Source organism: Oncorhynchus gorbuscha, linkage group LG10, assembly GCF_021184085.1.
Source record: "Oncorhynchus gorbuscha isolate QuinsamMale2020 ecotype Even-year linkage group LG10, OgorEven_v1.0, whole genome shotgun sequence".
NCBI classification, from domain to species: Eukaryota; Metazoa; Chordata; class Actinopteri; order Salmoniformes; family Salmonidae; genus Oncorhynchus; species Oncorhynchus gorbuscha.
Window position 1 is genome coordinate 39,084,223 of NC_060182.1, and position 23,811 is coordinate 39,108,033.

General features: G+C 42.0%; 1 protein-coding gene and 1 long non-coding RNA gene across 3 annotated transcripts; both read right to left on the reverse strand.

Annotated features, from left to right (window-relative positions):
* Positions 1-2,626: 2,626 nt before the first annotated feature.
* LOC124045151 lies at positions 2,627-5,957 on the reverse strand. Of its 2 annotated transcripts, none has more exons than XR_006840798.1 (4): positions 5,866-5,957; positions 4,070-4,302; positions 3,677-3,930; positions 2,627-3,425 (listed from the first exon to the last, which is right to left on the reverse strand). It is a non-coding gene; the product is annotated as an uncharacterized LOC124045151 (long non-coding RNA). The 2 variants fall into 2 exon arrangements; XR_006840797.1 differs by lacking the exon at positions 5,866-5,957 and adding an exon at positions 4,488-4,916.
* Positions 5,958-6,276: 319 nt separating this feature from the next.
* LOC124045152 (E3 ubiquitin-protein ligase MARCHF9-like) lies at positions 6,277-14,238 on the reverse strand. The gene is made up of 4 exons (XM_046364394.1): positions 12,456-14,238; positions 8,894-9,049; positions 8,142-8,334; positions 6,277-7,799 (listed from the first exon to the last, which is right to left on the reverse strand). The coding sequence occupies exons 1-4, from the start codon at positions 12,777-12,779 to the stop codon at positions 7,471-7,473; spliced, it is 1,002 nt and encodes a 333-aa protein (XP_046220350.1). The 5' UTR covers positions 12,780-14,238; the 3' UTR covers positions 6,277-7,470.
* Positions 14,239-23,811: the final 9,573 nt, after the last annotated feature.

Sequence of the window (23,811 nt, forward strand, 5' to 3'; positions counted from 1 at the left end):
AAAGCCATTTCTTAAAGATATCCATAAAAAGTGTTGTTTAAAGTTTGCCACAAGCCACCTGGGAGACACACCAAACATGTGGAAGAAGGTGCTCTGGTCAGATGAAACCAAAATTGAACTTTTTGGCAACAATGCAAAACGTTATGTTTGGCGTAAAAGCAACACAGCTCATCACCCTGAACACACCATCCCCACTGTCAAACATGGTGGTGGCAGCATCATGGTTTGGGCCTGCTTTTCTTCAGCAGGGACAGGGAAGATGGTTAAAATTGATGGGAAGATGGATGGAGCCAAATACAGGACCATTCTGGAAGAAAACCTGATGGAGTCAGCAAAAGACCTGACACTGGGACGGAGATTTGTCTTCCAACAAGACAATGATCCAAAACATAAAGCAAAATCTACAATGGAATGGTTCAAAAATAAACATATCCAGGTGTTAGAATGGCCAAGTCAAAGTCCAGACCTGAATCCAATCGAGAATCTGTGGAAAGAACTGAAAACTGCTGTTCACAAATGCTCTCCATCCAACCTCACTGAGCTCGAGCTGTTTTGCAAGGAGGAATGGGAAAAAATGTCAGTCTCTCGATGTGCAAAACTGATAGAGACATACCCCAAGCGACTTACAGCTGTAATCGCAGCAAAAGGTGGCGCTACAAAGTATTAACTTAAGGGGGCTGAATAATTTTGCACACCCAATTTTTCAGTTTTTGATTTGTTACAAAAGTTTGAAATATCCAATAAATGTCGTTCCACTTCATGATTGTGTCCCACTTGTTGTTGATTCTTCACAAAAAATACAGTTTTATATCTTTATGTTTGAAGCCTGAAATGTGGCAAAAGGTCGCAAAGTTCAAGGGGGCCGAATACTTTCGCAAGGCACTGTATGTAGTACTGTGCGCCTCCCATAATCTGTTTTGGACTTCGGGACTATGAAGAGATCTCTGGGGGCATGTCTTGTGGGGTATGCATGGGCATCATGGGTACGCCTTTTCTTCCAGTTCTCTGCTGCCAATGACTGGAACGAATTGCAAAAATCACTGAAGCTGGAGTCTTATATCTCCCTCTCTAACTTTAAGCATCAGCTGTCAGAGAAGATTACAGATCACTGTACCTGTACACAGCCAATCTGTAAATAGAACACCCAACTACCTCATCCCCATATTATTACTTACCCTCTTGCTCTTTTGCAGCCCAGTATCTCTACTTGCACATCATCATCTGCACATCTATCACTCCAGTGTTAATGCTAAATTGTAATTATTTCGCCTCTATGGCCTATTTATTGCCTAATTCCCTACTCTTCTACATTTGCACACACTGTACATAGATTTTTTTTAAATGATATTGTGTTATTGACTGTACATTTGTTTATGTGTAACTGTGTTGTTTTTGTCGCACTGCTTTGCTTTATCTTGGCCAGGTCGCAGTTGTAAATTAGAACTTGTTTTCAACTGGCCTACCTAGTTAAATAAAGGTGAAATTTTAAAAAAATCCAAATTAAAATCGGAGCTGTGTCTTAGTAGTTTAAACAGACAGCTCGGTGCATTTCATCATGTCAATACTTCTCACAAATACAAGTAGTGATGAAATCAATCTCTCCTCTACTTCGAGCCAGGAGAGATTGACATGCATATGATTAATGTTAGCTCTCTGTTTACATTTACGGGCCATCCATGCTGCCCTGTTCTGGGCCAATTGTAATTTTTCCTAAGTCACTGTGTGGCACCTGACCACACGACTGGACAGTAGTCCAGGAGTGACAAAACTAGGACCTGTAGGACCTGCCTCGTTGATAGCACTGTTAAGGCAGAGCAGCACTTTATAATGGACAGACCTCTCCCCATTTTAGCTACTGTTGCATCAACATGTTTTGACCATGACAGTTTACAATTCAGAGTTACTCCAAGCATTTTAGTCTCCTCAATTTGTTCAATATCTACATTATTCATTTCAAGATTAGTTGAGGTTTAGGGTTTAGTGAATAATTTGTCCAAAATGCAATGCTTTTAGTTTTGGAAAAATGTTAGGACTCACTTATTTCTTGCCACCCATTATGAAAATGTCTGCAGCTCTTTGTTAAGTGTTGGGTGATTTCACTTGCTGTGGTAGCTGGTGTGTATAGTGTTGAGTCATCATCATAGACAGACACACAGACTTTACTCAGTAACAGTGGCAGGTCATTAGTAAAGATTGAAAAAAGTCAGGGGCCTAGACAACTGCCCTGGATTATGTTGGAGAGGCTTCCATTAAAGAACACCCACAGTGTTCTGTTAGACATGTAACTCTCAATCCACAATATAGCAGGGGATGTAAAAGCCATAACACATACGTTTTTATCATCAATTTCTCTCAGCCAATCAGCCATTTGTGTAAGTGACGTACATGTGAAATGCTCTTCCCTTAAAGCGTGATGAAAATTGATTTGTTTTTTAAAATTGCTTTGGTACTATTTTCACAAGTACGTGGTACATTTTCACAACTCTTGGTACAAAGCTCCAAACTGGTCACACTTGTAACGCAGCCAGTCTTTCATTAAAAACCTGTCATTGGTACATTAATCACTACACAACCATTTATTAAAAATATATGTTTATTGTGAAATGTAATGAGAACATTGGTTTAATCACCAAAACACAACAATATGTTTTCAATTGAGTTGTTTCAAATCGCCCTTAGAAATGCTGAAAGTAATATGCTACAGTGCTGTAAATTACAGTAGATCACATTATGCAATACACCTACATTACCCAACAATTTTCTGAAAATCTATCATTTCAACAGTATCTATCCAATGTGTGATCAATGAAGACATCCTCTACAATCATTCATGCAATTATATCTGAAAAATAAAGCATTTTTTTTGTTAGGTGTACTGTCGAATGAAATGTAAAATTAAACAAATTAAATTAAAAGAAAACATTTAGCATGCATTAATTTGCATCAAGCCTGTCTTGAGCATTTGGCCATAAATTTTAATCCACATCACAGTAAAAGTCCTCATCATTCATGCACCACGGGAAAAACCTTTTGGCATGGCGAATCTAACCTTCATTGAAGTCATTGCATGCCTCATCCATGACCATACGGAAGGTGGCACACTCATGGGGATGGCGATCGTACACCTTCCATCTCCATGCTGAAAGGAGAGTATCGGAGCAGGTATAGGGTCACAAATCGGGGATGGGCCCACACGATGACATAGGTGACCCCATCACCTTTGACAGGCTTGCGCAATTTCATTGAGAAACACAATGAGGTGTGCAGCGTTGCAGGATCCAAGTAATGCCCTACGTCCTACCACACAGTCTTCAGAGATAGTGGTGCACATGGAGATGTTTCCCCCACATTGGGTGGCACACGGCGGTCACCCATTGGCCGATGAGGTTTTCGCCCACGGCGCTGAGTTTTGTCCAGGTTGAAGCCTGCTTCGTCAATAAAGATAAACTTGTGATGGTTCACAGCAGCATCAAGCACAATCACCCACTAAAAATATAATTTGGTTAGTTATTTTTACAGTATAGTTCCAATATGATATTGTTTATTTTTTATTATTTTTTATTTCACCTTTATTTAACCAGGTAGGCTAGTTGAGAACAAGTTCTCATTTGCAACAGCGACCTGTGAAGTATCATGTGCATTAATAGGAACAGTAATACAGTATATAGTGCTGTACCTGAACAGTTGTTTCAGCCGGTCGTTGTTTCTCTCAAAAGGCACCAAGTAAATGTGTTTCATAGATACCTGGTGCCTCTTCAAAAGGCAGGTGATTGTTGGTAGGCTGGTGGATGCCACATTGGCAAAGGTGTCATCGTTCTCCTCAATGGCCTGCTTTATTTCGGACAGACAAATGTTATTCCTGGCCCTCACCATTTCCACCACTGCTGGTCGGTCGGCACATGGCCACCACCATGGGGTCTTCTATCAATTCTGAGTGTAGAACAGAGTAAACTTTCAATAGATCATACTGTATGAATATTGTAAAATGTGTTGTGAATGGACATGCATTACAATATGTAATTGACTGTAAATATAATGGTAAAGCATAGTGCATATCCTGCAGACTTACCAGTTTTCTTGCCGGAATGTTCTCATGATCGAATTGACAGTTGATCGTTTCAGATTGGGGTGAACTAATCTGGCAGCCTCTGCCATGGTAAGGCCTCAGTTTACCACATGGTCAACGACGATGGCCCGGACTTCATTAGACACAACAGTTCCCTGCAGTCTGCGTCCCTCTCTCTGATGTCTGACAGGGCCCTTGTCCACAAGGTCTGATTTCTTCCTCACTCGCTGTCTATCCTGCTCAATGTTGAAAGAAATTGCAAGTGTTCACACACCATTTTATAGTTACTACTATGTGAAATCAAGTATGTTAAGGATAACACTGTTCACTGCAGGGACACGACGCTAGATTGAAGCATATGCAACGAAGTGGATGATTATAATAATGCAGATAAAAGGTTGTACATATTAGTGTAGCTTACACATTTATGTAACGTCGCCTATAATAACAACGATGATTTATGTAGCAGTGCCAGTAACATATGTCGGTTTGCTTGAGGGACTCCCAACAAAAAGCATCTCATTAAATGTATTCGTAATCTTCATTTACAACATTTTGGCTGCTCTTCTCAACACACTAACACAAATATAATTCAACATTTCAAAGGGGGGGGGGCGAATGTGAACCCTTGCCACGATTTGCGTCATTTACGTGGAGTTGGCACTCCACACAAACAGCTATTCAACCAGTCAGTCAAACACACTTGAACAAGTTGTTTTGATCGTCAAAACGTGCCGTTGGATTTATGTTAAAGCCTCTGTCAAATCAACTATTTCAACGATTTTAATTGTCTGATACAAAATCGAAACCGAATATAATCTCGGTCAGGTGTGCAGGTTAGCTAGCACAGGGCAAAGTCAAGGGGCCAGGGTTCCGGTGTTGAAGCACGGTTTCGACTGCTCCAACAGTTTTGCATTGGTACTGCAGTTTAACTGACGCCCGGCCCAGAAATACAATTTCCATAGACCGCGACATAGAGAAGTCAGATTTGAACATGCCTGATAAGACACATTAGTCATCACGTTTGTGCACAAAACATCCATTGAACGAGGCCGAGTTTTTCCCCCATCACTCACAGTGGAAGATATTAACATTCTATATTCATCCAATGTCTACCATGTTTTTGGATGACATCTTCATAGCTGCTTCCTGTGCGCACTGAGTGCTAGTGCGCATGTGATGTTGGTCTGATTAACTGGATTACAACCCGGGTATAGATGGTCCATGATTAAAATCTGCATATACACATTTTAGTAAATTACCTTGAGAACAGTCAAATAAAGACCACGAAAAAGAACACATTTCTAACGTACAGCCTAAAAGTATGCCTACCATTATGTCAGACAGTGAAATGTGAGTTCAAACACATTTTACCTGACGAAATTAGATCGCCTGCAATTATTTATATTTTTGTACACACTGGGGAACTGTAGCGTACAAAATGAGGCTCTCCTCACGACCAATTGTTCCTGCAGTGAGGAATTACCATCTTCAGATGACGTTTTATACCATATCTACAGATAATGGTTGTCTGGAGAAAAGTAGTAGTAGTAGCAGCAGAGTTTCTAAACCATCTTTGGTAGCAGTATGAAAATAAGGGAGCCAAATTCCCGAAGTTCAAAAAGATCCGTTCAAATAGAGCCGTTCGTCCTTCTCTGAATTGAATGGACTAAGCTGTAATGTAGGTTTGCAGTTGCACCTTATTGCAATACACAGTATCTAGGCTCCTCGTGTTTGAGCCATTGGAGGTGAGAGGGGGCAACGTTTGATAAAAAGGTGCAATATTTATATCACGTTACCTGGCTGACTTTGTCCTAGGACGAGAGCCGTCGAGGTAGTCAATAATGTATGGCATCGGGGTGCCATCTACAGCATCATAATTCATTACACCTGTTCTGTAATACACATTATCCATAGACAAGGTGATTAGTTCTCTAGGTGGCGACAATTAGCCACAACACAACCTGGTGTCCTTCCACAATGTAGCAGAGTGTACAGAACAACAGGCCTTTGAAACAGACAGGACAAACTTCCAAAGTCCATAAATGTCCACTTTATGTGATTGTGTTCATCAACAATGAAAGCGAAACGTATCGTAATTTGAATGTAAAACCAGATCTCTCTTGAAGGCCTAGTAATCACAATGACCTAATCAGCAAACCATTTTTACTGCACAAGTGTGTAAAAAATGAAAAACAAAGACACAGGAGTGAGACAGTGAATAATAAGGGATCCTCAGATCTCCATCTTTAATCCAATGGTTTGTTTGCTTGTTATCAAATCTGAATCATCAGCACACAGCAGCAAGTCGGTCATCTCTGTTATAGCTGAAATAACACTGCCATCAGTCAGATTTTAAAAAACAAAACGGTTTGGTGCAATTAAAACCAGCTGAATAAAAAGTGTTTCTTTTGACAAGCACCTTTCTGAATAGAGCAAATTTGTAGAAGTGCTTAAATGTTATGTGGTAATTATGCGGCATTAAAAAAAATGATATACCCATGCAAAATTCACTGTGAAATGTACAGATGTCTTTATTGCAGAGAAGATAGGACTAGGAGTCATTTGAATCTTAATAAATGCATTGTTTTCCTTTTGTAGATGATCCCTTGATCCCTGTATTGTTTGTCAGTTTTCATATGATGGCTTTGATGTATGATGTAATATGATGTAGTATTCTTTGTTCTCCAGTCTGTAGCCTAATCATCATTAGCTACAGCAATATTTCAGAACTGCGGAACTATTATTATTATTATTATTATTATTATTTAGAGTTGTTTGAAAATGCTTGGCGTGCCATAAGGAGTTTCAGGTATCTCCTTAAATCATACACCCCGTATAAATATCAAAATGACAAAAAAAGAAACCATACCAGAAAAAAAGAAAATACATGTATTTCCTTGTGCATCCTGAAATCGGACTGAAAAATATCCTTGGATTGGGTTGTTATAAAGCATGTTGGATAGTTTGCATGTTTTACATAGTTTATAATAACCATTCAATTATTACAAATCATGTGCATCGCTTTTTTTAACAAACTCCTGTAAAGATCCTCATATGTGCGGTCTGTTGCTGTTTCAGGACGTTTCCAAACATCCAACACATTGTCTCGAACCCAGGTTTCCCAGCCCATAGACAAACTCATAACAACTGCTCCAGTAGGATTAACCTACTGGGTAGGGATCGTAATGTGCCTACCAAGGCAAGGGTTGTTACAATATCATAGTACCTTGGCTGCAGGTCCAGACATTGTCTTGTCTGTACGTATCCTTCCTTGGGCTGGGTACTGAAATCAAGTTCCTCAATGGAGTTGACAGAATCTTGAAAGAACTGACCAGACCCCCCCCCAGAAAAAAAACAATACCCTGCTTTATTCCTTCATTCCACCCCTTCCACGCTCAGTTTCATACCGTTGTCACCCTCATCACCACCTCCCGGTTGGCCGAAGAGCCGATACGTGGGTTGTGTGGCCGTAGCTGGCTCAGAATATGAAGGATGGTGTAGCCACAGTGGTGGTCCAGAATAGTCCTGAACCTCCGACTCTGTCTCCTGCTGCCGCCACTACCCAAGCCATGGGGATTACTCCGTGAGCCCCGACCCCCACCCTTACTGCTACTCAACGGGTCCCCCAAGTCATTGGCTTTTATATAGTTCAATACTTTCCATTGTTGATTGACAGCCTGCCATCGCTTGAATATTCGGTATACTGATGAGCCCTCGTGGATTATAAGCCCTGGGAAGAGAGAAATGATTTTACAGAGATAGAAAGTGGCAAGGCGTTCAATTATTTTTAAGGCATGAAATACTTGGGAGTAGGTAATTGGTACAAATCTGTCATACAAAGCATCTTACTCTTGTGCTGACAAATCACAGACATTTGGTATAACCACACAGTGCAGACACGTAAGCAGCGCCATCTGTTTTGAGTCTGGCAATGCACCATTTTCACCAGGTAGACTCTACAAAGCTTCACAGTGTGTGTGTGTGTGTGTGTGTGTGTGTGTGTGTGTGTGTGTGTGTGTGTGTGTGTGTGTGTGTGTGTGTGTGTGTGTGTTCTGTGATTCCTCCTCCTCACCGATGCACACGATGTCCATGAAGCCGTACATGCCGTAGCAGATCTGGAAGAGCAGGTCCTGGCGCTGCCACTTGGCCGAGGGGCTGAGGGACGACCAAACGAGCCAGGAAATGCTGGCGATGAGGAACAGAGAGCCCAGGATGATGGCAGCGATCTGGACCTTCTCGATCACCGTCAGGGAGATGGCCTGCCACTGAACAGAACGGACACGAGGGCCAAGAAAGGGGAAACAGTCAAATGAATAGGATGTCATTTCAGGCACAGATTTAGTGAGGCAACAGGAAAAAGTTTCAGCACAGGTCCAGTTTTCACACTTTCCTCCTTGCGAGTGCCCAAGACTTGTTCTAGCAGAGTAACTGTAACGCCTAGACTAGTGCACCAGAGCAGAGCACTGTGTAACACTCTGATAGGGGTATTGTGCGTGGTTTGAAGTTGATGCATCAGCAGAAAACTGCCTGTGAGATAAGATCTGTGCACTGTGGCCACTAGAAAAACCGTCATTGATTTTGGAGGATGAGAGTAGACCAGGTGCACAATGCACACACGACTGGAGTGGATGAGACAGACCCCCTACTCCCTAGACACTTCTGTAAATCAGAAAGGATTGGATAGGTATAAGCAATATGAGGACAATCACAGAAGTGGAGCTACTGTTGTATTGTACTGCATGAAGTACCAATTGGCTAGGGTCTGATTCTGGCCAGAGCGTAAGTCCTCGAGAATGAGGGGTTGGGCGGAGTGACGAGACATACCTGCAGTGGGTTCTTGGTGCTGATGGCCAGGACATGGTACTTGAAGTAGCAAAGCTCACAGCTCCAGGAGCCTCTCTCGCTGATCCAGCGGATGAGGCAGGGCTGGTGGGTGCAGCGCACAGAACCCTTACAGCGACATGGGCTCAGCAGCTCTCCCTGCAGGAGAGAGAGGGGTCCAACCATAGAATTAGAATGACTAGAATAAACATTCCCATTCAAGACAATGTTCTGTGATGTGAGTCTGATGTGGCATAACACACCATGGGTTATTTCTGAATTTGAAATATTTTGGAATAAGAAACGATACTGGATAATGGATAGCCCTCAATGTCTCACCAAAGCTACTGTTTTTTTGTGTATGTCTGTCTGGCTCACTCAGTAAAAATACAATGGGTGGACAGACACAGGTTGTGGGGCACCTTAACACAATATCACAATACTTCCACATATTTTAGAGTTTGAAACAGTCAGAAAGCAACTATGAATGACCTATTCATTATTAATTAGAGTATCTTCCTCCTCTTCCACAATTTCCACCTTAGTAAATGGAAAATCAAAAGTGGTGAAAACTTCAGTACTGTAGCTAAATGTCGAGGGTAGTATATTACTCAATGCTAAAATGATGCATGCCTAGGAATAATTAGTAGATCAATGCATGTGCCCAGCTTGATGCTGGCCTATTGGCCAGAACGAGCCAATTAGGGCCCGGCAACATCGGCAGGGGTGCACAGAGATTTGAAGGGCAGGCAGGTGAATGGGAGGTGAGCCATTCAACCCCTACTGTTCCCACAAAACGGGTCCCAAATGGCAGCCTATTCCCTTCATGTTGCACTATGTCAAAAGTAGTACTCTATATAGGGAATAGGTTGCCATTTCAGCGCAGAGACAGACTCTCAGTGAACTCAATCAATACAGGCCCTTACTGCAGTACCTACAGCAAACATTGCCCTTCTCATCTGGATGGGTAGGATGGGATAAGAAGAACTTTCATCAGGTTGACTCTTGAGGAATAGAGAGAATGTTGAGCATTGTAGATTGATTTTTTTACAGTTATGTATGTGTCTAATTATACACATCTAAATGGGCTGAAGTTAAAAAAGTAGCCTAGTAATTCCCCTGAATGCAGCTTCCTATTCATTGCTTGCAGTACCTACAGCAAACACCCCATCTAATTAGATCATCCCCACTTAAGTAGATTGTGAAATCCATGACGGGAATGTGCAAGTGCACACTTCTGAAGGGTGGAGAATCGGGACATAGTCCATGTTGAGATGTTTTGAATAAGTTTGGCATGAGTCATGTGTACACATTTACCAATTTACTCTTAAGAGCACGCAAATAGAAGACTAGTATTACCTTCTACTTTTCATATCAAGTTAAACTGCAAACACATCTGGTAGCAGATGTACTTTAAGGAATACCTAGGATAGGATAAGTAATACTTCTCACCCCCCCCCTTTAAGATTTAGATGCACTATTGTAAAGTGACTGTTCTACTGGATCGCTCTGGATAAGAGCGTCTGCTAAATGACTTAAATGTAAAATGTAAATGTAGCAATGAACAAGATCAAAACACAACCAAAATCTAAAGTTATCCATCCATATTTAAAATTGTATTTAATAGTGCCATATTAGAAACTACCCTCACTCCAGAAATAATTTGATCCCAAATGATTTTTAAGCACAAATGGGGAAAATATGTTTTAATTTTGGTTCAGTTGGTAGAGAGTGACTCATTTAACCCATGTGTATTTCTCCCTAAATAACCAGTTGCATGTTTTTTTGACAGGGGCTTTACAATGACACTTCATAATCTTTTCCTGTTTTATACATTTATTTTCCCCAGGTTTGCTTGTTAAACCTTGTTATTATAAGATACTTGCATTGACTAACAACATACCGATTTGAGTGGGGGAGAGGAGCCACATGTCCCATCAGTCATAAACTGGTCATCAGTATATGAGGAAGTATATATATCAGCAGCATATGATGAACTGAATAAAAACTTAAACATTTGTTGTACAGCAAAATGTCAAGCCAGGTAAAAGTAATAGTGTGTCCACCCACCCACCCACACACCCACACACCCATCCATCCAGGCACCCATCCTGTCTGAAGCAAATGCTGCCTGGCACTGCCCAGAGCCTCATATGTGGCTAACATTCCAAATATGAGTCTATGGCACAGCCTATTCTGAAGCTAGACCATGTCAAGTGGAAAGGTTGGTGATGGAGCACACAGAAATATAATCACTAGAATGGGAAAATGTAAGTCGCATTGGATAAAGGTGTCTGTTAAATGGCATATATTATTATTAGTATAAAATCTCCTAAGACCCCAGACCACCCACCTTGACTTGAATGGGAATTCCCGTTCTAGATATTATATTTCTATGGGTGCACATGCAATACCATGGAGTTCTCCTTCTGACGGCTCTGACAGGAAGTTTAATTATGAATCATATTTCATGCGTCCCACAGAGCAAGGTTATTATATTTGTAGAAGTAATTGCTCAACTGACAGGGACATGACTGTCCCCTGTTGTGACCCACTTGAATAATGAAATAACAATTAAATGACAAAGTGGCTGGGTCTAAGATAATAGCTCATCTTCTAAGTAATCATGAAGTTGAAGTGGTACAGGAAGCAGTGCTGAAAGATAAGTTCATATCATGTCAATCTAAAGACGATTGATGCTGATTTTAAATCATTCTTAAAATGTATTCTGAATGTGTGTTTGCCTTTGCCTCATAGTCTATTCACTTAAGGCCCGGGCCAATTAGCCTGCGATCCAAACCATGTGGAACAACTGGTCAGAACCAGGTAACTGATCAACATTTCTTAAGGTTATATTACAGGTGTGAAACACCTGCATGTTCCTTTTTATAGTTGTTCAATTCTGCATAGCTCCCATTGAGATTACAGATGCTATGAAGTAGCACCTACTGTATACTGTAATAATGCCATGACAAACATAAAATCTCACAAAGTGATTAAGTAGTGATTTCCATCTGTGCTCCAGTGGCACTTACACCATATCTCATTATCTCAAGGCCATGGTTAACGAGCTCAGCCAGGCTGTACAGGTTCTGCACATCTGTTGTGTCAAATTTTGGCTGAGGACCAAAGCTCCGTTCATTGTTCTGCATCCCTATATATTCATTGGCTTAGAGGCCCACAGACATAGCCTGGGTTCCAGTCTGTTTCTGCTCTTCTGACATTCGTTACCAGTTCATTACCAGGCCAATTATTATTCACGTGCACAAGTGGACCATGACATCAGTCAAGCTATAATCAACATTGCTGTAGGCTATAGAGTACTAATATAACAATTGTATTTGTCGTATTTTCTCAAACAAATCTATTTGTCAATGTCACAGAACACACCAAATCGAAACAGGTCAAAGTGTAGCAATTTAGGTTTACTATAGGCCTACACGCGTACTAACATTCAGAACCATGGACAGCGCAGGGCTATTGCCTAATGGTCAAATTGAGCGGTTTTGTGTTGTGGCGCGAAAAGCCGGACAACGAAGGCGTATGTATCTATCTGGGACAGTACCTGCTCCGGACCCTGAAAGCAGATACGACAGCGCAGGCTGCTTGCAGTGCTGGTGAGCGACACTGCATCCAGGCCCACTTGCAGTTTGGGGTCCTTCTCCTCAAAGCCCAGGCTCCGAGGCCGAGGATCCGTCCCGTAATACTCCTCCTCGTCATCCCGGGAGGAGCAGTCCACAAAGGGAGGCCAGCCGCAGCCGCCCATCCCAAGACCCCGCATGCTGGACCGTCTCTCTGCTTCGGCTCGTTCAGGCTGTCTCGAATCGTCTCGCATAAAAACCAGTACTTTCAGTTCGTTGAAAAACATGCGGATCCTATATTTGAACATGTTTGGCTACATTAATTATTCAGAAGGGAATGAAACCAATTTGGAAATAAGGTGGTCTCAAGAAGAAAAAAAAATATACCTTTGATTTAGGAGAAGGGTTATTATTATTATTATTATTATTATTATTATACGTCTATCTTTAGCCAATTATTGTGCTGCATATGCTATTATTTAGGGGATTTTACCTAAACATTTTCTGAATAGTATCACTGATGAGCTTACAAAACTTGTAGGCTCACCCTACTGTAAATGCTCTGTCAAATGGTAAGAAATAAATGACCACGTCTTGGTTGTTGTCTGATGGCATGTGTGTCTAAGACAATGCAGATGAGAGATTTCCCTCTTGAGAAGCTCGATACACTCTCTCAATATTCATTACGAAAACAACTGCTGTCAAGCTAGATTCTCCCTCCACCCTTACCACCACAAATACGTGATAGGCCTATATCGTCCATTGCCTGCACTATCGATCTAAATTATACACATCATCAAATACTTTGCATTTGGGGTTTGCAGCAAAAAAATATATGTTTGCTACACAAAGCAGAAGACATGCCAGCGTGGACTAGTGGAAGAGTGAACAACGGAGAGACATAAAATAGAACGAGATGTAAAAAATAAATAAAAACATTCCATGTCCAACCCCACAGTCATATCTGGGACTGTTGTCAAGAAGCATAATCCAAACGGGTGCGGACAGACGATATAATGAAAGTTAGATGTAAGACGTGTGATTATATCGTGTTTTTAATTATCCTTAGTAGCATCCCAACCGTCAGATCATGGTTTTTCTTTTCTATTCCACCTCTGTAATGTTTTGGATTGATCCATCAAGAATGGTCCACCTCATTCCACCCGACGTCCACACAGAGTGGATCCAATTTGCAATCCAGTGAATTTGCATGTTAAATATATCTGTAAATATATCCACTCAAAACAGCGATACATCCCACCTTCATTCGATAGCCATCAGCATTTCTCCGCGGTGTCTTCAATCTTTGCGTTGAAAATATGGTGCACCGAAATTTGAGAATAACAGACCAGAATTCAAAACAACAGTTGCTGCAATCTTCTAATTTACAGACCGATGGAGATGTCTACACATCCGAGAGGGCAATTACAGCAGTAGCCTAATGCCATTGATATTGTAGCCTAGCCTCTCAGATGGTGATGATGATGATAGCCTACTGCTTTCTCGCGCTGCCTGATTCCTCCTCGAAATGGTCGACTTTGATAGTGAACCAACGCAGCACCTACTTCCGGAATTAATACTAGCCTACAAGAATGAAAAACTGCATGACACTGGTGTACTTTTATCATTTTCTTCTCTACGGCCATTAGTCTGTCTCTTCTGTATGATATGGATGCACCCTCTCTGGAGCCCTGTAGTTAGGGATGGGGAGGGCAGATTCCGTTCGGCTGTTGTATTGACAGACGACGCTGTCGCTGTCCAAGGTGCGATCTCGCCTAGTGACGTGTGCAGTCACAGTGCCACATGCACTACACTCCCGGGAAATATACACGATGACGCCTGAGCATCTCTTTCTTTCTTTCGAATTCAGGGACGCTTTCTTTTCCACCATTCTTTCTTTCACCTGTTTCTACACTCCACATTATCAACAACTTTTGATCTATGGGGTCTCAGTCTTTTTCGACCAGGACACTATCAGCGATGGACTTGGACTGAAATAGGTACTGGTACTGTTTATATTTAGGTGCAGGAGCTCCACAATACTTTTGAATTAATATTCTATAAGAGGAACAGAAGTTCAAGAAGTAGAAAATGTAAGGTCCTGGTACTCAGCTCTGGTGATCATCTGCCTAAATCAAGCACGGATTAATACACCATCAACCACTAGCTTACTATAAGGTCCATGAAATTCCTCATGTCATGGTGATGGAGAAACAACTGAGAAAGTTCATGCTCCTTCCTTGGTGAGGGAGAATTGTCTCGGGGCCATTTCACAGAGTGCACCAGACAAGGTAATTAGGTTATATCACACGCTGGGGTTGTAAGGTCAGTTTAATCACACGTAAATACACACACACACACACACACACACACACACACACACACACACACACACACACACACACACACACACACACACACACACACACACACACACACACACACACACACACACACACACACTGAATTATTGGCTGTTCCTTGACCACTGGCCGGCCCCCCACACTCAGCATTCTGAACCCATAGCAATTCCCTGCTATGGGTTCAATTCCCCAGAATAGATTTTTCACACATACTCTGCACTTGTGGATTTTTCAACATGGAGCTTGGCTTGAGATGCAGTTCATAGGCTATTATGTGAAGTCTCCATAAACGGTCATATTTGCTATCCCGTATTCCTACACGAAAACCTCTCATGGTAATCTGAGGCGTAGTTTCAGTGACTCGTAAACATCCTGCCCCACCCCCACTCTCACCACCTGCCCCGATATGATCCTTCCTACCAATGAGTGTATGGGGTGTGATTCATACTGTAGCAGAATAATTCCGATCGCACAATATCCTTACGCTCTCTCATACTGCTAAACATGGCAGTGCAGGGCTAATTTTATGAACCAATAAAATGCACACGCCACCATTCGTATTGTAATGGGGGAATTATGATAACAACAGTATATCATCTCCCATACTGACAGTTTCAGGAGTAGCAGGGCAGGACGTCTTTCTTTCTACTGAGCACTAACAACATGCATCCACCCACCCACCGGTCGGTCTGTTACATTATTGATAGGCTTACTGACCTGTTTCTCTCCTCTTACTGAACTGATGACAATGATTTCCCCTCCTGTTGGCCCTGGCTGCATCGTTACAGTGAGAGGAATGTAGATCTAGATCCAGACACATCATTATCTTGTCTCTTGTCTCGTGGTTCCAACCATAGAAATAGTCAGAATTGCATTCTTCTCTTTCTATTTCTATGGTCTTTTGACGCCATTTCCACTCCTTCGGTTATGTGACGAGCTGCAGGTGTAGACGGGACAACGAAGGTCTACACTGTAAGGTCTACAACAGGTGTAGACCTTACAGTGAAATGCTTACCTGCAAGCTCTTAACAAACAATAGTTTTAAGAACTATTGTTTGGGGCTATATACTGGGGGTACCGGTACAGAGTCAATGTGCGGGGGCACCTGTGTTGAGGTAATTGAAGGAATATACACATGTAGGTAGAGTTATTAAAGTGACTATGCATAGATAATAACAGAGAGTAGCAGCAGTGTAGAAGGGGGGGGGGCAATGCAAATAGTCTGTGTAGCCATTTGATTAGCTGTTCAGGGGTCTTATGGCTTGTGGGTAGAAGCTGTTTAGAAGCCTCTTGGACCTAGACTTGGCGCTCCGGTACCACTTGCCTTGCAGCAGCAGAGAGAACAGTCTGACTAGGGTGGCTGGAGTCTTTCACCATTTTTAGGGCCTTCCTCTGACACCGCCTGGTATAGAGGTCCTGGATGGCAGGAAGCGGTCCTCCTTTTCCTGTAGTCCCCAATCATCTCCTTTGTCTTGATCATGTTGATGGAGAGGTTATTGTCCTTGCACCACACGGTCAGGTCTCTGACCTCCTCTCTATAGGCTGTCTCATCGTTGTCAGTGATCAGGCCTACCACTGTTGTGTCATCGAAAACTTTATGATGGTGTTGGAGTCATGCCTGGCTATGCAGTCATGAGTGAACAGGGAGTACAGGAGGGGACTGAGCACGTGTTGAGGATCAGCATGGTGGATGTGTTGTTACCTACCCTTACCACCTGGGGGCGGCCCTTCAGGAAGTCTAGCATCCAGTTGCAGTGGGAGGTGTTTAGTTCCAGGGTCCTTAGCTTAGTGATGAGCTTTGAGGTCACTATGGTGTTGAATGCCAAGCTGTAGTCAATGAACAGCTTTCTCACATAGGTGTTCCTTTTGTCCAGGTGTGAAAGGGCAGTGTGGATTATAATAGAAATAGCATCATCTGTGGATCTGTTGGTGCGGTATGCAAATTGGAGTGGGTCTAGGGTTTCTGGGATGATGGTGTTGATGTGAGCCATGACCAGCCTTTCAAAGTATTTCATGGCTACAGACGTGAGTGCTACGGGTCGGTAGTCATTTAGGCAGGTTACCTTAGTGTTTTTGGGGACACTGACTATGGTGGTCTGCTTGAAACATGTTGTTATTACAGACTCAGACAGCGAGAGGTTGAAAAAGTCAGTGAAGACACTTGCCAGTTGGTCAGCGCATGCTCGGAGTACACGTCCTGGTAATACGTCTGGCCCTGCGGCCTGTTTAAAGGTCTTACAGTGCCTTGCGAAAGTATTCGGCCCCCTTGAACTTTGCGACCTTTTGCCACATTTCAGGCGTCAAACAAAGATATAAAACTGTATTTTTTTGTGAAGAATCAACAACAAGTGGGACACAATCATGAAGTGGAACGACATTAATTGGATATTTCAAACTTTTTTTAACAAATCAAAAACTGAAAAATTGGGCGTGCAAAATTATTCAGACCCCTTAAGTTAATACTTTGTAGCGCCACCTTTTGCTGCGATTACAGCTGTAAGTCGCTTGGGGTATGTCTCTATCAGTTTTGCACATCGAGAGACTGACATTTTTTCCCATTCCTCCTTGCAAAACAGCTCGAGCTCAGTGAGGTTGGATGGAGAGCATTTGTGAACAGCAGTTTTCAGTTCTTTCCACAGATTCTCGATTGGATTCAGGTCTGGACTTTGACTTGGCCATTCTAACACCTGGATATGTTTATTTTTGAACCATTCCATTGTAGATTTTGCTTTATGTTTTGGATCATTGTCTTGTTGGAAGACAAATCTCCGTCCCAGTGTCAGGTCTTTTGCAGACTCCATCAGGTTTTCTTCCAGAATGGTCCTGTATTTGTCTCCATCCATCTTCCCATCAATTTTAACCATCTTCCCTGTCCCTGCTGAAGAAAAGCAGGCCCAAACCATAATGCTGCCACCACCATGTTTGACAGTGGGGATGGGGTGTTCAGGGTGTTGCTTTTACGCCAAACATAACATTTGGCATTGTTGCCAAAAAGTTCAATTTTGGTTTCATCTGACCAGAGCACCTTCTTCCACATGTATTTTTTTTTTACCTTTATTTAACCAGGCAAGTCAGTTAAGAACATATTCTTGGTGTGGTGTTTGGTGTGTCTCCCAGGTGGATTGTGGCTAACTTTAAACTACACTTTTTATGGATATCTTTAAGAAATGGCTTTCTTCTTGCCACTCTTCCATAAAGGCCAGATTTGTGCAATATACGACTGATTGTTGTCCTATGGACAGAGTCTCCCACCTCAGCTGTAGATCTCTGCAGTTCATCCAGAGTGATCATGGGCCTCTTGGCTGCATCTCTGATCAGTCTTCTCCTTATATGAGCTGAAAGTTTAGAAGGACGGCCAGTTCTTGGTATATTTGCAGTGGTCTGATACTCCTTCCATTTCAATATTATCGCTTGCACAGTGCTCCTTGGGATGTTTAAAGCTTGGGAAATATTTTTGTATCCAAATCCGGCTTTAAACTTCTTCACAACAGTATCTCGGACCTGCCTGGTGTGTTCCTTGTTCTTCATGATGCTCTCTGCGCTTTTAACGGACCTCTGAGACTATCACAGTGCAGGTGCATTTATACGGAGACTTGATTACACACAGGTGGATTGTATTTATCATCATTAGTCATTTAGGTCAACATTGGATCATTCAGAGATCCTCACTGAACTTCTGGAGAGAGTTTGCTGCACTGAAAGTAAAGGGGCTGAATAATTTTGCACGCCCAATTTTTCAGTTTTTGATTTGTTAAAAAAGTTTGAAATATCCAATAAATGTCGTTCCACTTCATGATTGTGTCCCACTTGTTGTTGATTCTTCACAAAAATATACAGTTTTATATCTTCATGTTTGAAGCCTGAAATGTGGCAAAAGGTCGCAAAGTTCAAGAGGGCCGAATACTTTCGCAAGGAACTGTATTTACATCGGCTGCGGAGAGTGTGATCACACAGTCATCTGGAACAGCTGATGCTCTCATGCATGTTTCAGTGTTACTTGCCTCCAAGTGAGCATAGAAGCTATTTATTTTGTCCGGTGGGCTCATGTCACTGCACAGCTTTCGACTGTGCTTCCCTTTGTAGTCTGTAATAGTTTGCAAGCCCTGCTTACAACCGACGAGCGTCCGGTGTAGTACGATTCAATCAGTGACTGATGTGGTGTACTCCTCAATGCCATCAGAAAAATCCCGGAACATATTCCAGTCTGTACTAGCAAAACAGTCCTGTAGTTTAGCATCTGCTTCATCTGACCACTTTTTTATAGACCGAGTCAATGGTGCATCCTGCTGTCACGGGCGTCCTCCTCTTCATCTGAAGAGGAGAGGCGAGAAGGATCGGAGGACCAAAATGCGGCGTGGTAAGTGTTCATGATGAAATTTAATAAAGAAAACACTGAACACTGAAACACACTATACAAAACAATAAACAAATAACGACTGTGAAGCTAAATGAGAACTGTGATGACACCAAGCAATCAACATAGACAATCACCCACAAACAAACAGTGAAACCCCGGCTACCTAAGTATGATTGTCAATCAGAGACAACTAATGACACCTGCCTCTGATTGAGAATCATACTAGGCCGAAACATACAAATCCCCAAATCATAGAAAAACAAACATAGACTGCCCACCCCAACTCAAGCCCTGACCATACTAAATACAAAACAAAGGAAATAAAGGTCAGAACGTGACACCTGCTTTAATTTTTGCTTGTAAGCAGGATTCAGAAGGATAGAATTATGTTCAGATTTGCCAAACGGAGGGCGAGGTAGAGCTTTGTACGTGTCTCTGTGTGTGGAGTAAAAGGTGGTCTAGAGTATTTTTCCCCTCTGGTTGCACATTTAACATGCTGATAGAAATGAGGTAAAACTGATTTAAGTTTCCCTGCATTAAAGTCCCCGGCTACTAGGTGCGCCGCCTCTGGATGAGCGTTTTCGTGTTTGAGTGCGGTTTTAGTGCCAGCATCGGCCTGTGGTATGTAGACAGCTATGAAAAATACAGATGAAAACTCTAGGTAGATTGTGTGACCTATCGCTTATCATGAGATACTCTACCTCAGGTGAGCAAAACCTTGAGACTTCCTTAGATATCGTACACCCGCTGTTGTTCACCTGTTGTGTCTTACCAGAGGCTGCTGTTCTATCCTACAGTTTTTAATGTCCCGTTGGTAGGATATACGTGCTTTCAGTTTGTCCCATTTATTTTACTTCGATTGAACGTTAGCTAGCAGGACGGAAGGCAAAGGCAGATTAGCCACTCGTCGCCTGATCCTCACAAGGCATCCTGATCTTTTTCCGCGAAATCTCAGTTTCCTTCTCCAGCGAACGACTGGGATCTGGGCCTGGTCGGGTGTCTGAAGTATATCCCTCCCGCCCGACTCATTGAAGAAAACTCTTCATCCAATATGAGGTGAGTAATCGCAGTTCTGATGTCCAGAAGCTCTTTTCAGTCACAAGAGACGGTAGCCGCAACATTATGTGCTAAACAGGTTACGAATAACACACAACAAAAAATAGCATGGTTGGTTAAGAGCCGTTAAGACGGCAGCCATCATCTAAAATAATAGAGAAATATCAGTTACTTTTTCCAAACAACATTCTATGTGGGTATTGATGCCCTGTGGTTGCAATGTTACGTTCAATTATACAAAAACTTACCCCAAAGACAAGGACCCAGGGCTGGGTTTCTACTAAGCTACAAACATGCAATTGTTTTAAGATGGAATATAAGGATCTCTGTAAGTATCATGTTTTAAATGTTGTATTATTTGATGAAACATTGAATTTGGTCTGATATTTGCCCATAGAAACGCGTTGAAAAACATACAGTTGAAGTCAGAAGTTTACATACACTTGGAGTCATTAAAACTTGTTTTTCAACCACTCCACAAATTTCTTGTTAACAAACTATAGTTTTGGCAAGTTGGTTAGGACATCTACTTTGTGCATGACACAAGTCATTTTTCCAACAATTGTTTACACAGATTATTTTACTTATAATTCACTGTATCACAATTCCTGTGGTTCAGAAGTTTACATACACTAAGTTGACTGTGCCTTTAAACAGATTGGAAAATTCCAGAAAATTATGTCATGGCTTTAGAAGCTTCTAATAGGCTAATTGACATCATTTGAGTCAATTGTAGGTGTACCTGTGGATGTATTTCAAGGCCTACCTTCAAACTCAGTGCTTCTTTGCTTGACATCATGGGAAAATCAAAAGAAATCTGCCAAGACCTCAGAAAAAAATTTGTAGACCTCCACAAGTCTGGTTCATCCTTGGGAGCAATTTCCAAAGCCTGAAGGTACCATGTTCATCTGTACAAAAAAATAGTACGCAAGTATAAACACCATGGGACCACGCTGCCGTCATACCGCTCAGGAAGGAAAAGCATTCCTAGAGATGAACGTACTCCTAGAGATGTCTCCTAGAGATGAACGTACTTTGGTGCGAAAAGTGCAAATCTATCCCAGAATAACAGCAAAGGACCTTGTGAAGATGCTGGAGGAAACAGGTACAAAATTATCTATATCCACAGTAAAACGAGTTCTATAGCAACATAACCTGAAAGGGCGCTCAGCAAGGAAGAAGGCACTGCTCCAAAACCACCATAAAAAAGCCAGACTACGGTTTGCAACTGCACATGGGGACAAAGATCGTACTTCTTGGAGAAATGTCCTCTGGTCTGATGAAACAAAAATAGAACTGTTTGGCCATAATGACCAATGTTATGTTTGGAGGAAAAAGGGGGAGGCTTGCAAGCCAAAGAATATCATCCCAACCGTGAAGCAGAGGGGTGGCAGCATCATGTTGTGGGGGGTGCATTGCTGCAGGAGTGACTGGTGCACTTCACAAAATAGATGGCATCATGAGGTAGGAAAATTATGTGAATATATTGAAGCAACATCTCAAGACATCAGTCAGGAAGTTAAAGCTTGGTCGCAAATGGGTCTTCCAAATGGACAATGACCCCAAGCATACTTCCAAAGTTGTGGCAAAATGGCTTAAGGACAACAAAGTCAAGGTATTGGAGCGGCCATCACAAAGCTCTAACCTCAATCCCATAGAAAATTTGTGGGCAGATCTGAAAAAGCATGTGCGAGCAAGGAGGCCTAAGAAACCTGACTCAGTTACACCAGCTCTGTCAGGAGGAATGGGCCAAAATTCACCCAACTTATTGTGGAAAGCTTGTGGAAGGCTACCCGCAACGTTTGACTGAAGTTAAACAATTTAAAGGCAATGCTATCAAATACTAATTGAGTGTATGTAAACTTCTGACCCACTGGGAATGTGGTGAAAGAAATAAAAGCTGAAATAAATCATTCTCTCTACTATTATTCTGACATTTCACATTCTTAAAATAAAGTGGTGACCCTAACTGACCTAAAACAGGGAATTTTCAAGAGGATTAAATGTCAGGAATTGTGAAAAACTGAGTTTCAAGGTGTATGTAAACTTCTGACTTCAACTGTATCTATACCTTGGAAAAAAGACAGGGAAAAAATAAATGAGAGATATAAGAAAGATATTTTACATTTTATTTAATTACTCATATTTAACCCCTTATTATTGTAACTAAAGTACTTCCATATACAGTATACTTCCATAATTATTTTTTCTAAACTCTTTGTGAGTTTAGTGAGGCTTGTGGGCATCCTAGAGAAAAACAACAACACATGTACGTGTTCGTGAGTCTCACCTTTCGATGTTGGGGTCATATTAGTGTGTAGCCCAAACAGTTTGGACGCTACAGACAGAAGTTGGCAGATCGGCTGTACTGACTTCAGACGAGTCCCAAGACGCTTGTGGGGGTCGTAGTCATGAGAATCTCTTCTTTCCATATTAGTCATATTAGTTTGTAGGCCAAATTGTTTGGAAGCTACAGACATTTTCGTGAGAAGACCAATTTTCGAGATGACAAACACCTCTGTGGCTCTGCCACCTTCCACCGCTGAAGGCCGACATCGGCAGACGCGGTGGATTGAAACTCAGCCTATGTCAAAATGTATGTACCAGATATCTCTAGATTTGTTATTATTATGCTAACTAGATAGATAAACAGCCATGTTATCAGATCTCTTATATAATATATAATCCATAATTTTAAGATATTGTAGGATGCATATGGTATTCGTTACTTATGTCTCTGAAAAGGCATTGTACATTACATGACACAAACACACACAACCACATAAAATATCATTATAGGGCCAGATGGTTGTCCCTGTTGGTGTGAATCTCCACAGCTCCTCCACTCCTCCAAGTTAATACACCCGGCATATGGACATGCATCACAGGGTAGGGAACGGGCTCAGTCCCAAATGGCACCTTATTCCTTATTTAGTGCACTACTTTTGACCAAAGCCCTTTGAGCCCTGGTCAAAAGTAGTGCACTAAATAGGGAATAGGGTGCCATTTGGGACACGGATGGCAGTAGGCCCTCAGGAGAGCACACTGACAGGATGGGGATGATGGGGACCAGTGAGGTGTTCAAACCACACACACAAACACACACCCAGTTTGTGGACCAGCGAGGTGTCCAAACCACACCGCCATCCGCGTACCGGAAACTCTGAGGACCCAAAGCCCTTACTAGGCACATTTTACTTACATAAATGTTCCTATTACACTCCAGGGGACAGGCCCCGCCCGACCTGTATGCAGGTACACCACCCGGCCAAGTCGTATACATAGCCTATTAAAACACCCGCATGTGATTTGGTCACATCCCATCTAGGGGCGGGTGTTGAACATTTGCATGAACTATGGTACAACATATCAGAATATTGTTTATTCAATATGTCAATATCAGTCCCCCCATAAAACCAATGTATAACATACTATGGTGGTAGCAATCTCATGTCATGGAGGGATAGACTAGGGAATTAGGGATACGCAGATTATGTTCCCATTGTTAGTAAACTTGTTTGTGCTTACTTAAAAGGATGTGCCATTTATTTCAATTGGGAAAGT